Genomic DNA, 15,959 nt, shown 5'->3' with positions numbered 1-15,959 from the left:
GATTGATTGCGAAAAAAAAAAAAAATAATTAAAATTATATACAAATCTCATGTTTCATTTTTCTGTATTTTAATTTGAATATTTTTTTTGCATTTCTCTTTCATTTTTTCTCTTCAATAATACCAAACGCGACATTAAATAGGAGGATTATGAAGTAAAAAAATCACAATGTGGCAAATCACAATGTAAAGACAAAATCATTCTTTTGTTTACTGTCATGTGTCAAGTACTAGGTGGCATTTGCTCGAAAACAAATTTGTTCAGCATAGGGTGCTGAAAAGTGGGCTTGTCATGTCACCGAATTGACCGCCTCCTAATTCCCACTCCAGATGAATGTGTTCGTCGTGTGGATTGCAGATCGCTGTTGCGGCACGCAGAAAACACTTCTTTTTCGGTCTCCTTTCACTTGTCTTTGCACTCTCTTTCTCGGAATTAAGAAATAAGAACAAAAAAAAATGCAGTGTTATTAAATAAAGCAGTCATTTATTCAAATGAATAAAATAAAGAATGAATAGACTAAAACATCAAAACTAATTTAAAGAAAATCTAAATTTAGTTTAAAAAAATTTAGATCTAAAATAAAATATTTTTATAATAACAGTTTAGGTTTTTTAATTATAAATTACATGACTTAGGTTCCTTTTTCTTCCTATTTTATAATGTAATAGTTGCAGCATATTAAGAACTCTGATTTCTTTTAGAAGAAAAAAACTCTGATTAATATCTATGTTCATATTAAAATTATTTTTAACTTCATAATACATTCTCCAGTATTAAAGATAAAAAAGGAGCGCATAATAAATATTTTGAAAAAGATCAGTATTATTTTAGTTTATTTAATTCAACATTTAGTTAAGTCATAGGATTATATAAGTAAAATATAAAAGTTTGGATGGAATAACTCCGAATAGACTTTTATGTTAAAACAATATTACAACAAACATATAATTTATATAGTTTTCGTCTGAGTGGGGAGAAAAAATAAATAAAGGAGAAAATGAAATAACGAGAAAAAGTAATTTTTTTGTTAGAATGGAAAAAGTATATTTTAAACGTAGTAAAAGTTTGCTTCGCCAAATTCTTAGGTAGCATTTCAACTGAAAGTGAATGCTTGCTCCAAGAAGTTTCCTCTACTGTGCTGATTTTGTCCATGCCATAGAAGAGTACAAGTAACTTTTTTGATAAAGAAGAGTACAAGTAATAGAGTGGGTACCATCAACTTCCACCATATTTACCACGAGGTAATAGATGTGCTGACCACTTAACAAACTTGAGTCATCAAAGTTATTTCATTTATACTACACCTCATTAGTTCGTTTTTTCTTTTCTAAGGGATGACTAGCTCATGGCAAGTATGATCTTTAGTTTCTTTTTTTTTTTTGGGGATTACTAGCTCATGGTTAGTATAAAACAAATTTGTTGACCCCAAGCTAGAGACAAAATGTAATGTACTATGATGGGGTTAGAGAATGAGTATCATAATTAAGTAATGTGACACTTCAATATACACATCAAATCTTTTATGTTAGTATAATAAAGAAAAATATACATTATTTATAAGTCATAGTTATCTACAAGTTATTATCTAAAAATTAGTAATGATTTGTAAGGTTATTTACACGGCCATCTTTTATAAATAAGAACTCACAACTCTCATTCTATTCTATGAGTATAAAGTTTTATCTCATTTTTTTTCATCTTTCATTCTAGTTAGAGATGAAAATGAGTCGACTCGCTTGTCAAAGGATAATACAACCATTCCAAAGAAAAGAATGTTTTGTAAAGACATTTTTAGACAATTTAAATATTTTTATTTGACTATATTATGATAAATCATCTCTAATCCATATATTTTTTTAATATTATGCTCTTTTTTTTCATTTTCTTTTGATATACTTTGTGTTTTAATACCTTGAATTCAATATGATTTTGTTTATCAATTATTTTTTATTTGTACATTACTTATACGAAATTTTATAAGTTTCTTTTTTTAGTTAATATTTCACTAGGTTTTAAAATAATTAATTGGTTAAAGACTTCTCTAAGCAGACTTTTAAATAGACTCGTAGGCCAAACCAGACTTTTAAACCGAGCCTTTAAAAAGAGCTTATGACAGGTAATGAGCCAAGCTCAAGCCGGTATTCAACTCAAGTCGAGCTCAAGCCTAGTAAAACTTGGTTTGTACATTACTTATTGGAACGGTCAGAATCATTTATTTCATAGTATCGTTTCAAATTTTTGGTAACTAGATGTAATATAACATATGCTTTATTTTTACGGTTTATTTTCTCTATAGATACAATGTTTTAAATTATTCATTGAAAAAGATAAAAAAAAAACAATATATAAATAAAAAAGAATCATATTTTTTACAGGTAAAAAATAATCATATAAAACTGTATATCTTATCCAATATTTGATAATTTTATCAAATAATTCATCCTACTTCTTATTCTAAACATATTAAGATAAAAGATAAGTACAATATTTTAAAGATGATTAAAAAGATAAAAAAAAAAGAAAATTGCAGAAAATATTATATAATATTGTATTTAATATTCAAACACGAGAAGACTTCATGAAGAACATAATTATATAGTCATGAAGAAGAAAAAAGAATATTCAATCAAAAACAAATATGATCTTAATTTAAACATGATTGGTATGACTTTTCAAAGCGCGGTCAAATTGATAAGTTAGTTACGATTATATATCTCTAATAAATTTTGCATATACGATCAAATCCCATTGAAAAAGGCGAAAAGAATTGTATCTGAGATGACAACTTTCCTATCCAAACAACAAAACAAAGTAATAAACACGTTAAGGCACTGGTGTACTATAAAACAGCGCAAAGAGTAAACGCCGATCCTACGCAGAAAATATCCTTGATTATCACATGTTTCAAATATTCCTTGCCGCCAAATTCAGTCCCGCGCCCACGCTTATTGCTGGTACTTGAATTGAATTGAATTGAATTATCTACAAACACCGCACGCGGGTACGCACACTTTCCTTCTTTATAAGGGGAAATCACTCTTGTATTCTTTCTCGTCCAAAACAGAGAAACACGCACATCATCGTACATACATACCACTGTTCAGAACCATGAATTGGGTTCGCGGAGAGTCTCTCGGCAGTGGCAGTTTCGCCACCGTCAACATAGCCATACCGACAAACACTTCCACTCAGTTTCTTTCTTCCACCGCCGTCAAATCCTCCCATGTTCAAACCTCGTCTATGCTGAAAAACGAGAAGGAAATACTCGATCGCCTTGGAGCTTCCCCTTATGTCATTAACTGTTTCGGCGACGATCACACGGTAGAAAACGGAGAAGAGTATTACAACATTTTCCTCGAATACGCCGCAGGTGGTTCTCTCGCTGATCAGGTAAAAAAACACGGAGGGAGGCTCCCGGAGTCTTACGTTCGGCGTTGTACGAGGTCGCTCGTCGAAGGTCTAAAACATATTCACGACAACGGTTATGTTCACTGCGATGTGAAACTTCAAAACATTCTCGTTTTCCAGAATGGGGATGTTAAAATCGCGGATTTTGGGCTTGCAAAGGAGAAAGGGGAGAAACCGGGGAAATTGGAGTGCAGGGGAACACCGCTGTTTATGTCTCCGGAATCGGTGAACGACAATGAGTATGAATCTCCGGCGGATATATGGGCCCTTGGCTGCGCCGTCGTGGAGATGGTGACGGGAAAACCCGCATGGGATGTTCGCGGGTCGAATATCTGGTCGTTGTTGATTCGAATTGGAGCGGGAGAAGAATTGCCGAAGATTCCAGAAGAGTTATCAGAAGAGGGAAAAGATTTTCTTTTGAAGTGTTTCGTTAAGGATCCAATGAAGAGGTGGAGCGCTGAGATGCTTTTGAATCACCCTTTCGTCAACGGTGAAACCGTTTCGTTTCAGAAAGTTAATGAGCCGTTGCCGTTACCGTCGCCGTCACCGTCTCCGAGGACACACTTTGATTTAACTCACTGGGCTTCCACCTTAACGGCGTCGCTTCCGTCTTCCCCGGATTCTGATGAGTGGCGTATGTGGGAATTCGGGTCGTCGTGTTCGCCGGAGAATAGACTCCGGCGGCTTGTAACCGTTCAGACGCCGGCGAATTGGTCAGAATCGGATGGCTGGACAAGCATTAGGTGAAGTACTTGGAAGTGCAGCGTTGATTGTTCCATGGTCATCAGATCTTACGGCTCACATTCGATCACGTTCGTTGATTCTTTGTATTTCATTAGTTGTGAATTAAGTAGAGATAGGAGGATTGCTAGCCTCCACCTTTGGCCAATTGTACAGAGATCACAATTTTGTTTTGCTTTCGTTTCTTTAATTCTTTAGTTGCTATTCCCTTGCAAGAAACTGGTTTCATCCGCGTTTGGTTTTACCTCACTTTATGTTGAATTTTTTTTTAAAATTAGATAATTTTAATATATTTAGTTTTAATTGAAAAAGTAAATTTAGAATTAATTTTAAGTCATTTTTAAAAAATTAATTTAAGATAACATGTTTTATATTTTATGTTAAATTTTACTATTAACTTCTTTTAATAAAATATTAAAATTAATAAGTTGTTTGTTACGGACATCTTTTATCAAAACAACTCCTTAGCGGCGCACTTGAGTTAATAAGCTATACTCTGTAATACTTTGTATATTAATTATGACTTAATTACTCTATCTTAAATAACTTTTTATCATGTGCTGTTTTCATGTTTTTCCACATATACTTTTAAACTGAAATAAAATATCATTATTGATGTAATGATATTTTAAGGTTGATTGGATGATAAAAGAAAAAAAAAGTAAAAAAATTTGATTATCTGCTAATAAAAAATTAACAATTATCAACTAATATTTGGAAATTAAATTATACTTTTCTGTATTCTACAAAAATAATTTTATTGAATTTAGTTATACTTCTACAACGAATTCTATAAATAACCCTTTAAGAATAATGCTATTGAGAAAATTGTTGAAATAACGAAACATTTTTGTAAACATTTTTTTCATCTGCTCAGACCTCGATCCTTGTAAACCTGCAACTCTTATTAGTGTGTGATAAATTAATTAAATGTTAGAATATAAGTCATAAAATTAATCTTTAAGAAACTATATATTCTATAACTTTTTATAATTTTTAAAAAATATTATCTTAAAAAATATTTTTTAATTTTTTTTATGAAAAGTAAAGATTTTATATTATTTTTTATTAATAAAGTGTTAATTAAATAGTCCATTAGATTTGAATTGTTATTGATTAATTATAAGATCAATTCAAGCTTATCTAATAAAAAAAGATTTAGATTGGATTTTACGTATTTTTCACCGTTTCAGTTTTGCCACTTTCTACACGACGTACAAATTACAAATAAAGAGATCAATTCCTTTTTTTTAAGTTCAAAAAAGGCATCACAATTAGGTTGAAGCAATTATTAGAATCTAAAACTATCGGAAAATAAATTATTGTCAAATCAAATATATGATTGGTATTTTGAAACAGTGTATCTTTTTATAATAAATTTTTTGATAGGAGATTTATCTCTGATATAAAAATCAAATTATTCTTGAAATTAATTTATCCTCATCTTATCTTATGTTTAATTTTTACCAGTAAATTTTTCGTCTCTTTAAAACCCTCACTACTCTCCCATACTTTTATCATAAAAAATCTGTTCAATCGTCTCACTACTATTTTCTCCTTGACTCGTGTTTTCAACTATTAAGCTTTATTCCTTTCATCATCATGAAAGACTTGGAAACTTTAAAGGAATTGGTGGCCAGCATTACAGATTGGAAGTCGCTTGAGAAGATGTCTTGCAAACCATTTAAGCCTTCCATTTTGCATTTGGCAATATCAAAAGATGCACCCCAGTTATATCGCGAAGAAGAGTTGATTCAATTAAAGAATTTCAGCAATCTACTTTCAAGTGTTGAATCGAAGCCAAAGACTCACAATACTGGTCAGATGATGACCAGAAAAAGGTGTGTAATTGTAGTCCAATTTATATAGTTTATTTTATATGCTATTCTATATGTATTAAAGTTTAAATATATGACTCTTGTGTATGTACTTGCAGACAAATTGAAGAGATGCCTAAAGAGGAAAGAGTCACGCCAGCAATGATTAAAAAACCAAGAAGGATAATCTTGGTACAGAACAGACCATCACCAGATTTGCCTGCAGAATTCAAGAATCGAGTCTCTGAGTTGAGTGGTCATGATCTTAAATTTCTCATGCACAAGAGACTCTTCTGCTCAGATGTGAAGCCGAATAGCAACCGTTTGTCAATGCCCATAAATGAAATTAAGTGTGAATTCCTCACCGAAGCTGAGATTACTAAATTGGATGAAAGAGATGGTCCGAATGGTAAAGGACGACTTGTTGGTGTGGAGGTGACTGTGCTGGACCCATGCCTGAGAGAATTTACTTTACCATTGAAGAAGTGGAGCATGCAAAGGACTGACACCTACAACCTCGTAACAAATTGGAATAGCATCGTATCTACTAATAAGTTTGAAGAAGATCAAGAACTCCAAATTTGGTCTTTTAGGGTTGGGAACAAGCTTTATCTTATACTAAACAAACTGTGAATTTTGTTATATTTCTTTCCATTTTTAATTAGTTTTCCTTTACATTGTTTAGGGTTTGTAGGAAGCCTTAGATTCAATCGCAACTGTGGTTACTGTAAACTCACAAAAAAAGAATATATATATTTAGTTTTCTGGTTTATGAAAAGGCAAGCTGCTTAATTTAAGCATGTGTTTATGTGATTTTAGTATTGGAATAGCATATATTGATTAAACGCGTTAATGATTTGCTGCGAACGAATTCCTAATAATTTAAGCCGTGAATCAATTGGTGTAATTAAGTCAATTAGTATTATCTCCGAATTATGTGTTTACGATCAAACTCCGATGAAAACGGCCGAGGACAGGTGTCCGCTAAAATAGTGCAATATCATGAGGAAACCTGCCGTCGCGGGAAATATCAAACATTAGAGAAGTTATTCACTAATCACCGGCTTCGTTCACTGCAACGTGAAGCCTCTGGACATTTTTGTTTCCGGCAATGGCAAAATTAAGATCGCCGACTTCGAGATTGCGAAGAAGAATGGTAAACAACAGAACAAGTACGTGAGCAGGAGAGCGCCATAGTTTATGTCGTTGAAAGCAGTGAACGATAACGAAAATGAGTGTGTTATATAAATCAAACTGTAAAATATATGTTTGATTTAATTCATCTTTCACTATTTTTCTTTCGCAAAACATATTTAAACATGAAATTATTAGATTAAATTTTATGTTGACATGTGCAATTTAAAAATATGTTATAGTTGTTATTTAAAATTTTATTTATTTTATTAAAAATTATAGTTTTTAATAAAATTTTATAAGTATGTCGGGAACAGGGTGAGGCGGGGAAAACCCGACCCCGTCGGGGACGGGGATGGGAAGTAAATATACACCCCGTTGAGTTTCGGGGGTGGGGGTGGGGGTGGGGAGGAAAATGGAGAGTTAGAGTGGGGGTGAGGTAAGCAAAACCCGCCCCCGACCCGTCCCGTTGTCATGTCTATCTTGCATCCTTCATCAAATCTACACTGAACATCTTCAATTCAAGTAAGTTCCTGACTTTACTTATGCTTCTTCTATTGTTGATACTTTAGGATAGAAAACCTTAGGTTAGAAATTTAATTTTTAGGGTTAGATTGCAAGTAGAATAGATAAAAATCAGGACTTTACTAGGAGTTTCACTTTGTAGGTAGTTTAGATAATATTGCATGTCCGATAGGGGCCTATTAGAGGCCTAAAAGAAGAAGTTTTTCAACTTCTTCTTCTGCGTTTTTTCTGGAAAATGCGATTATCTCGCTAAGCCCATCTGATAAGCTAAACGAGTTCATCAAATTGGCATGAATTTATGCATTTCCAGACGAACTCGCCAAGCCAACATGTCTGTGCTAAGCGAGTTCATCTTTTTGTTGAATGTTCATCTTCTATATGAACATCGTGGCTAAGCGACATCTGTGTGCGCTAAGCCACTAAAAACTTCATTGATGACAAACTTGTGGCTAAGCGAGTGCTGTCTCGCTAAGCCCAGATACCTTAGACAAATTTTTGTTGGCTGCCTCGCGCTAAGCCCATCTTATCTGAGCTAAGTGCAATTTGTTGCGGCAGTTATTGGGCTAAGCGAGTCTGATTCGCTAAGCCCACATAACTTAGTTAAAATTTTGAAATTTTGCTCACGCTAAGCGCAGCCCTATTAGGCTAAGCCCTATTCAACGCGGTTTAAATAAGGCTAAGTAAGCCATGCTCACTAAGCCAATTAGTGTCCAGTAGACGAGTCGCGCTAAGCGAGCACTACTCGTTAAGCACATGTGTGAAATAAATTTGTTCTAGGCTAAGCGAGTGTCAATCTCGCTAAGCCAATTATGCAGAAGAAAAATTTTCTGTCATAACTCGCTAAGTGCGCCCCTGTTGCGCTAAGCTAGTGAGTTATTTTTCATAAGGCACACTAAGCGAGTAGTGTCTCGCTAAGTGCCCACTGTCTTCAGTTTTTATTTTCTGTTTTCAAATTTTAATAAATTCTGGTATAATAAATTGATGGGTTATTCTAATTACATATGGCATCCAGAAAGAGAAAAAGCTCAGCTTCCAGACCTCAAGCTCAATATGACACCAGGCGATTCCATTCTTTGGAAGCTTGGAATAGATACACAGATAACATTCTCGGCCGGAATATCCTTCCGAAGAGAAATGTCCAGATATATCATACTGAGTTTGATGAGTTTAAAGTAGAATTGGAGAGGCATAATCTACACAAACACCTCACCAATCTCCAGGAGGGAAGCATTGATGAGGCGGTTGTCAAAGAATTTTATGCCAATCTGTATGCGGGGGGAAAAGGGTTTGGGGTTTTAATTTATGAATAATACAACATCGATTTTTTTTACAAAAACCGATGTTAACTTTCTAAACACTTAACATCGGTTTCAGAAAAATCGATGTTAACATCGGGTTTTAAAACAATGTTAACATTGGTTTTTTCAAAACCGATGTGAATTAAGTCAATTTATTTTTGAAAAATGCCACCGTGCTCTTGTTGACATCGGTTTTTTGAAAAATTGACGTTAACCTACTGTGTTAACATCGGTTATTTGAAAAATTGATGTTAAAAAAGTCATTTTATTTACCATTTTGCCATCGCATTTTTGTTAACATTGGTTTTTATCAAAAACCAATGTTAACTTAACGATGTTAAATCTACATTTTGTAGTAATGAATGTTATATGAAACTGAGTATTGAGTGATAAAGCTAGCAATAGGATAAACTCAGCAAAGTAGAGAATCTAGAGATGAGAATATTGTGTTGGATGAGTGTACATATCAAATAGTACATGATTAAAATCAATGCATTAGAGAGAAAGTTGTACTTGGAGTAGCATCCATTGTAGCAAAAAATGGTAGAATCTTGCCTTTAGTGGTTTAGGCATGTGGGAAGAAAACCAATAGATGCTCTTGTTGGGAGAGGATATCAAATGGAGGACAACTCTATTGCTAGAGCAAAAACCATTAAGAAGCTAGGATATACACTACAACATATGTAATCTTTAATAATATTTTTTTGTCTAACACTTGTTAAAAATGTTGCTAACAACTTTCGACAACATTTAAAAAATGTTGTTAAATATGAATAAATGTTACTAATATGTTTTCACGATATTTTATCAAATGTTGTATATAGTTGATGTCATTAAAACCTTTCAAACTTTTAACGACATGGACTATACACAACATTTAATAACATGTCATGAAAACATATTAGAAACATTCATTTATATTTGACAACATTTTTTAAATGTTGCAAAAAGTTTTTAACAATATTTTTAATAAGTGTTAGACAAAAAAATATTATTAAAGGTCACATGATGAATAGTAGTGATATATGTTGATATCTTATCATTATATATCTATGGACATGATTCACAATAGCTCACAATAGAATGGTGTTCTTTGATACATAACCCTAATCCACTTTGTTCTATAGTTGTTTTTGGCCCTGACCAACATAAGAACGACTACCTGATTTTTAAATGATATATTTTTGTTTAACCATTCTATTTATATTTTCCCTTCAAATAGTATATAAGAGTAGTATCCTAGTATGTTTGCTTCTGTTTTCAAAACAAAAAATTCTAATATTGATATGGTACTAATTAAGAGGGAAACAACTCTTTTGGATAATATGTTTATTTAGTAGTAGTGCTTTTGTTCAATTACTTTTGTTGGTTATAACTTTTGACCATATATGAGTCATTTAACTTTATGTTGAAATTTATTTACAATGTAATTTTTGTAACAACGACAAAATGGAGACTATGGAGGCAAGCTAGATCTTGAACAGCAGCCAAAATCCCACCATCAAAGTAAGTTTCACTTTGTTCTTTCTCTTTCCTTTTCCTTCCGTTTGGACAAAATGTGTGGCAAAATGAATTCACATTCTATTTGTGGTGTGTGTTAGAAAATTTTGATTCCTTTTACTCTTTCAGAGTTAAATAGAAAATTTTGCCACGACGAGAGAGTTAGGGTGTGTGTTTTGTGCATGAAAGAGATTTTAATAGTAGTAAAATGATTTATCTTTGTTATCAAGCAAATGCTAAAAATGGTGAAATTCCTCTTATGCATGCATGCTTGATTGAAGGTAGAGTGAAGGAAGAAAATCCAAAGAAAGAGTTGTTGCATGCATGCATAGGTTTTATAGCACCAATATATAATAGGATATGTTGTGGGTAGTTGACTACAATTTATGCTAGTTGTACTGCTACTTCATGATGTTAAGAGTATTATGGTTGTTGTTTGTGCATGTAATTATGATTGTCCTGACATTGTTGCTTTCAGATGGACATTGGGAATGCTTGGAAATCAAGTGGTTAATTGAGCCAGTGTTCGTATGTTACTAAGTAATAATTGTATATAATTGTGCTAAGGAATAATAATTATAATTTGTAGTACTATATTGTACTTGTATTTGCTGAGAGACATCAGAGTTTGTTGAGAGATATTATGAATGTTTATTTGATTTTCTCAAGATGAAGAGTTTTCTTGTATTAATTTATTTTGATGTTATAAAGTGGTAAATTAAATCAGAACTTTGAACTTAAAAAGAATCTAAAAAGTAGACTATCAAATACAGAAATGATCTGATGAACAGATGAACAATTTATTTTATTTCAGAGAACTTAAATAATTATGTTTGTCTCAATAAAAAATATTTAATTTTATAAATAGGTTTATTTTGAACTTGCATGAAAATAGAAATGATCTGATGAACAGATGAACAGAGACAGAGGTACATGGAAGTTAAATGTTCTTATGTTAATTATAAAAAAAATCGTTATTATGTATAATATTTAAATATTAGAGTAATTATTTATATTTAAAGGAACTTAATTATATAAATAATGACATTTATGTGTTATTTATGTAGTAGTATTTTTTTTATGTTTTTGACAAAAATCAAAATATACTATTTATATTTGATAGTATTTATTGTAAAGACAAAGAGATCATTTCTCTTTTTAGAAAAATTATACTATTTTTCTTTGTATATAAAGATTATATAGATAATTACATTTAATTTTCCAATTGTAGAAAAGATATTTGAATATTATTTATTTTCATTTTAATATTTTCTCCTTTTATATACAACATTCCTTTTCTTTTATTTTTCAACAATATTAAAGCAAATTCTTGTTCAGTAGTTATTGGTTTTTTTTGTTGAGTAGTTATTGGTTGGTTATTGCATTAAATAAAATATAACGAATGACATAATCCATTGTGATTTAGTTTTTTATTCATAATCCATTATGATTTAGTAACATTTACAACATAATTAATAGAGCTTTTTCATAAAAAAAATATATAGTCAACATATATACATTACAAGAGCATCTCTAATTTTAGTTGCTTAGAATTATTTATTTTTAGACATTATTGCTTAATTTTTTTTTATCATTAGAAGTGATCTGTGTGTCATACTGGGTTGCTTAAAATTAAGCCCGGGTTACTTATATAAGCAATAGTTGCATATGAGTAAAAAAAATAATATTGTCATTTAAGGATCATTTAAGGGAGTAATTCAAGAGTTACTTAAAATTATATTATTGGAACAAAATATATGAGTTGTTTAAGTATGACGTGACTTTATAGAGAATAATTAACATAAGATAAGTCACTCAAAATGAATGGTTTAAATTACACCCATACAAATGCTATAGAACTATAAAGGTTCTTGACATGTCAACTTAATGATGATTAACATTTGTGATCTTGAGTCCCAAAAAATATGTTTAATTTTTCTATTATATGAGTATATTTTCTATTATATATTTTTAATTGTTTAAAAAACATTATTATAATTATTTTATATGGAAAATTTAATGTTTATGTATTTGTTGGATTTATTAGTTTTTGTAGTTGGCCCCTGTTGGCTTCTTAGTTGGCCTCCGTCGCTATGGATGAGTACCTTGGTAGTTTCTTTAAAAAAAATGTTAATTTTAAGTATGTTATTTTCTAATTGGGGAAAAAGGAAATGGATATTAGAATAAAGCAAATCATATATATATATATATATATATATATATATATATATATATATATATATATATAACCTTATGAGAACTAATAAAGCTATTAAATAACTTTGATAGGTTATGTGCTTCGGGGGAGAAGCTTTGTCAAAAATGAAATTGATGGACAATATTATATATGTTTATGGCTTGTTTAGGGGCTGAAAAATAGGACAATGGCTTTCAATCATTTATTCGGTCAATGGGTTGCATAGTCAACTACCTGCATCCGATCCAATGGAAGAGTAAAAAAGTTTTGCATTTTGCATTTTGATGCAGCTTGTTATTGTGCATGTGTCATCATCGATCATTTAATAACTTGTGATGGGAATTGGAGTACGTACATTCAACTACATGATTATACAACTCATACGACCTTCATTTTTTGGTCTTGGATTGTAGTTTGTTTTTTCTAATTTTTGTGTAAGGTGTTGTTGAAATACTTGATATAGTTACGCATAAGCACCTTACAAGAAATTAATTTTTAGTCCAAAAATTAATTTAAAACATCTAGGATGTTTTTAATAGTCATCACATTCTTTGATCAAGTCTTTCCCATAAAAATATTGTCATCCGTATGTATATTAGAGAAGATTCACTTACATCCTTTTCTCTCCTATTTCAAAGCTTGAGAACAATTACACATTTGAATTGTTTTATTGTGCATGTGTTTGTATCAAGTATAAACACTTGTTTTTATTGTATGTCAGCATGCACCCAACAACATTTATGATGGAAAGAGATCCAAGTTTGATTTCCTCTACTAATAAATATTAAAATTGTTAATAATTAAATTAATATCTATCGATAAAAAAATATTTTTATCTTATATTTATTAATACACACTACTGCAAAAAAGGTATCTAACGACGGTTAAAAAACGTATTTAATGACGGTTACAAACTGTCATTATAATTAGTATTGTAGAAAAGTTTAATTTTTTATGACAGTTATAAGACAACCGTCGTAAAAAAATTTAACTTTCTAAGACGGATCTTAACTAACGACCGTCTTAGAAAATGAACATTCTAAGACGGTTGTTAGCTATACTTTCTAAGACGGTTCTTAGTTGGGATCGTCTTAGAATGTCCACTTTCTAAGACGATCCCAGCTAAGAACCGTCTTAGAAAATATTAAAGCCTTATTACACTCCAGTGTAGAATAAACACCATAACTAACCCATTAAGATAGATGGTCATTAATACTATATTTTTAAGAGAACATAGAGGAGGACTCTGCAATATTGCCTCTCTTATTCCATACTAGCTTTGCCTTGGTTTTAATAGCTAACGTAACCCCATATATCTGGGGTAGTAAAAGCAGACAAAGTGTTTGATAGTAAAGGAAAGAGAACTTAATACATAATTGCCAAGAGTTACACAAGATACAAAAGAGACATGTACATTGCCTTTGCACCTAAAACTTAGTTGCAGAAGTATAAATCAAAATAAGTATGCAATTCAATAAAATAATGGAAAGGAACAATTTCTATCAATAGATGAAAATGGTCATTCCTTGGCCATGAATATGCCGAAGTTGCAAACAATCGACTGATAAGAGAAACAAAAATCCTCACCTTAGGATAGCAGTCTTGTCGTACAATTGATAGAAAATGTGTTCATCCACCGTGGATGCAGAATAATTTTCCAGAAGTGTGCATTTTAATTTATAGAAAAGTCAATATTTAGAAGCAGAGAAACACAAAATATAGATCCACTAGGACCATTCCATATGAATGAAAGAAATAGAGCCAAAGAGGACTTTATCACTGTATATATTGGTCTAACTTACTGAGTTCAAATAAAAGAAATAGAGAATTTTGGGGTATAGATTATTGATAATAAAAAATGGATATAGATTAGACTAGAGAAACTAGAGTAGTGTTTTCTAATTGGTCGTTCTCTTAATTAGTTTTTAATCTAAATTACTATTATAATATATAGAGAGAATGATGTAATATCAATTTAAATTATTGCAAAACCATAGCTTTCAAATGAATTTGAATATGACCTTAATTAAGTAATGTTATGTAGCACAATTGTCTAGTCAGGATTGTCATGTATAGCTTTTTAAACTAACCACAACATTTATATTTAAATGAAAATATGAATTATTAGCTAGTAGTACGTATTTTTTATATATGTTTATTATTAATTAAAAAATATAAATTCAAAAGATAAATTCATTAGATAAAAAAATTAAATAAAATCTAATAAATTTTGTATTCTTTTACTAATGAGTTTCAGATAATAAAAGGTGCATTTAAGAGTTAAAGAATATTTTATTAACATTTATTAATGTAGTATATTTTATATTTGTGCCCTACCTGATATCCCTGCAAGTAAGAAGTAGCCTTTTCGGAACACATTTTATTTATATAAAAGCAAATCTAGTTTATGACTTGTATAGATTAGTTCTCTGCATACCGTTGGTATATTTGTTAGCCATTATAATCATAGTCTTGACCCAAGTTAGGAAATCACTAGCTTGTAGTTATCTTCCTTTTCTTTTTGTTGAAATTATAATAATTAAATAGCAATTAGATTGAATTCAAAACCTGGTTCCATAAATTTGTGCCTCATTGACAGGAGGAGCACCAAGAAATATAAGGCGAGTCTTCTTTGAAAGGCTCTAGCAATCATAAGGCGAGTCTTCTTCGAACCAGAGTATCCTCGCAGAATTATATCGTCCTATGTCATGTTAAGGTGTAATAAATGAAACTCATTGATCATCGTAATGCATCCCATGAAGGCATATATAAAAGTAATTATTTCATTCAATTACTACCTGAAATTTAAAAAAGTTAACGCAAAAAAAGTTAATGCATTTATGTGTAATGATCTCATATTAGTCTTTTTCTTAGACCCTAAGAATTGTCCCTCTCTCTCTAATCTTTATCTTTGTCTTTATTATTTGAATATTCATTATTAATTATTAATAAAGTGATCTTCATCTACGTGCCTTAAAAGGAAAGAGCCTACAGACATTTCCAAGATCACATGCAGTGGGTCCAATGGGCACGACAAATGGGGCAAGTGACACTACCATGGTAGACATTGGAAGAAATGCAGGCAAAATGGAATGTGTGAGAGCACTCAGCAGTGAATATAGCTTGACATGGACTGTTGCCCTTGCTAGTAACTCAAAGGATCTAAACATATTGCACACAAATTCTGCAAACAAGTAAAACAAAGCATGTGAGTTAAACAAACAGACTATGATGGGAGAAGTATACATACATTCATGAATAGTATAAAGAAATACAAGTATACATTCATAATCATGAGTGTTAACAAAGTGAACAGACTTAACAAGATTTGATTCTGGA

The 15,959-nt window shown here is 31.1% G+C and overlaps 2 protein-coding genes across 2 annotated transcripts; both read left to right on the top strand.

Moving 5' to 3' along the window:
• Positions 1–2,893: 2,893 nt before the first annotated feature.
• On the top strand, positions 2,894–4,393 carry LOC114406471 (mitogen-activated protein kinase kinase kinase 17-like). Its single transcript, XM_028369179.1, has one exon. The coding sequence runs from the start codon at positions 3,109–3,111 to the stop codon at positions 4,153–4,155; it is 1,047 nt and encodes a 348-aa protein (XP_028224980.1). The 5' UTR covers positions 2,894–3,108; the 3' UTR covers positions 4,156–4,393.
• Positions 4,394–5,751: 1,358 nt separating this feature from the next.
• On the top strand, positions 5,752–6,599 carry LOC114405145 (B3 domain-containing protein At5g24050-like). The gene is made up of 2 exons (XM_028367791.1): positions 5,752–5,990; positions 6,086–6,599. Exons 1-2 carry the CDS (start codon positions 5,752–5,754, stop codon positions 6,597–6,599), a joined length of 753 nt encoding a protein of 250 aa, XP_028223592.1.
• The last annotated feature ends 9,360 nt before the right edge of the window (positions 6,600–15,959 follow it).

The sequence above is a fragment of the Glycine soja genome, chromosome 3, assembly GCF_004193775.1.
Source record: "Glycine soja cultivar W05 chromosome 3, ASM419377v2, whole genome shotgun sequence".
Lineage (NCBI taxonomy): Eukaryota > Viridiplantae > Streptophyta > Magnoliopsida > Fabales > Fabaceae > Glycine > Glycine soja.
The sequence above is the reverse complement of the archived record's forward strand: the minus strand, read 5'-3'. Positions and strand labels throughout refer to the sequence as shown.

Bases quoted from the DNA above. Each gene is read 5' to 3' on its own strand.
- LOC114406471 (XM_028369179.1), top strand. From the start codon at position 3,109: ATGAATTGGGTTCGCGGAGAGTCTCTCGGCAGTGGCAGTTTCGCCACC.
- LOC114405145 (XM_028367791.1), top strand. From the start codon at position 5,752: ATGAAAGACTTGGAAACTTTAAAGGAATTGGTGGCCAGCATTACAGAT. The intron at 5,991-6,085 runs GTGTGTAATTGT...ATGTACTTGCAG, and splicing joins CAGATGATGACCAGAAAAAG to ACAAATTGAAGAGATGCCTA.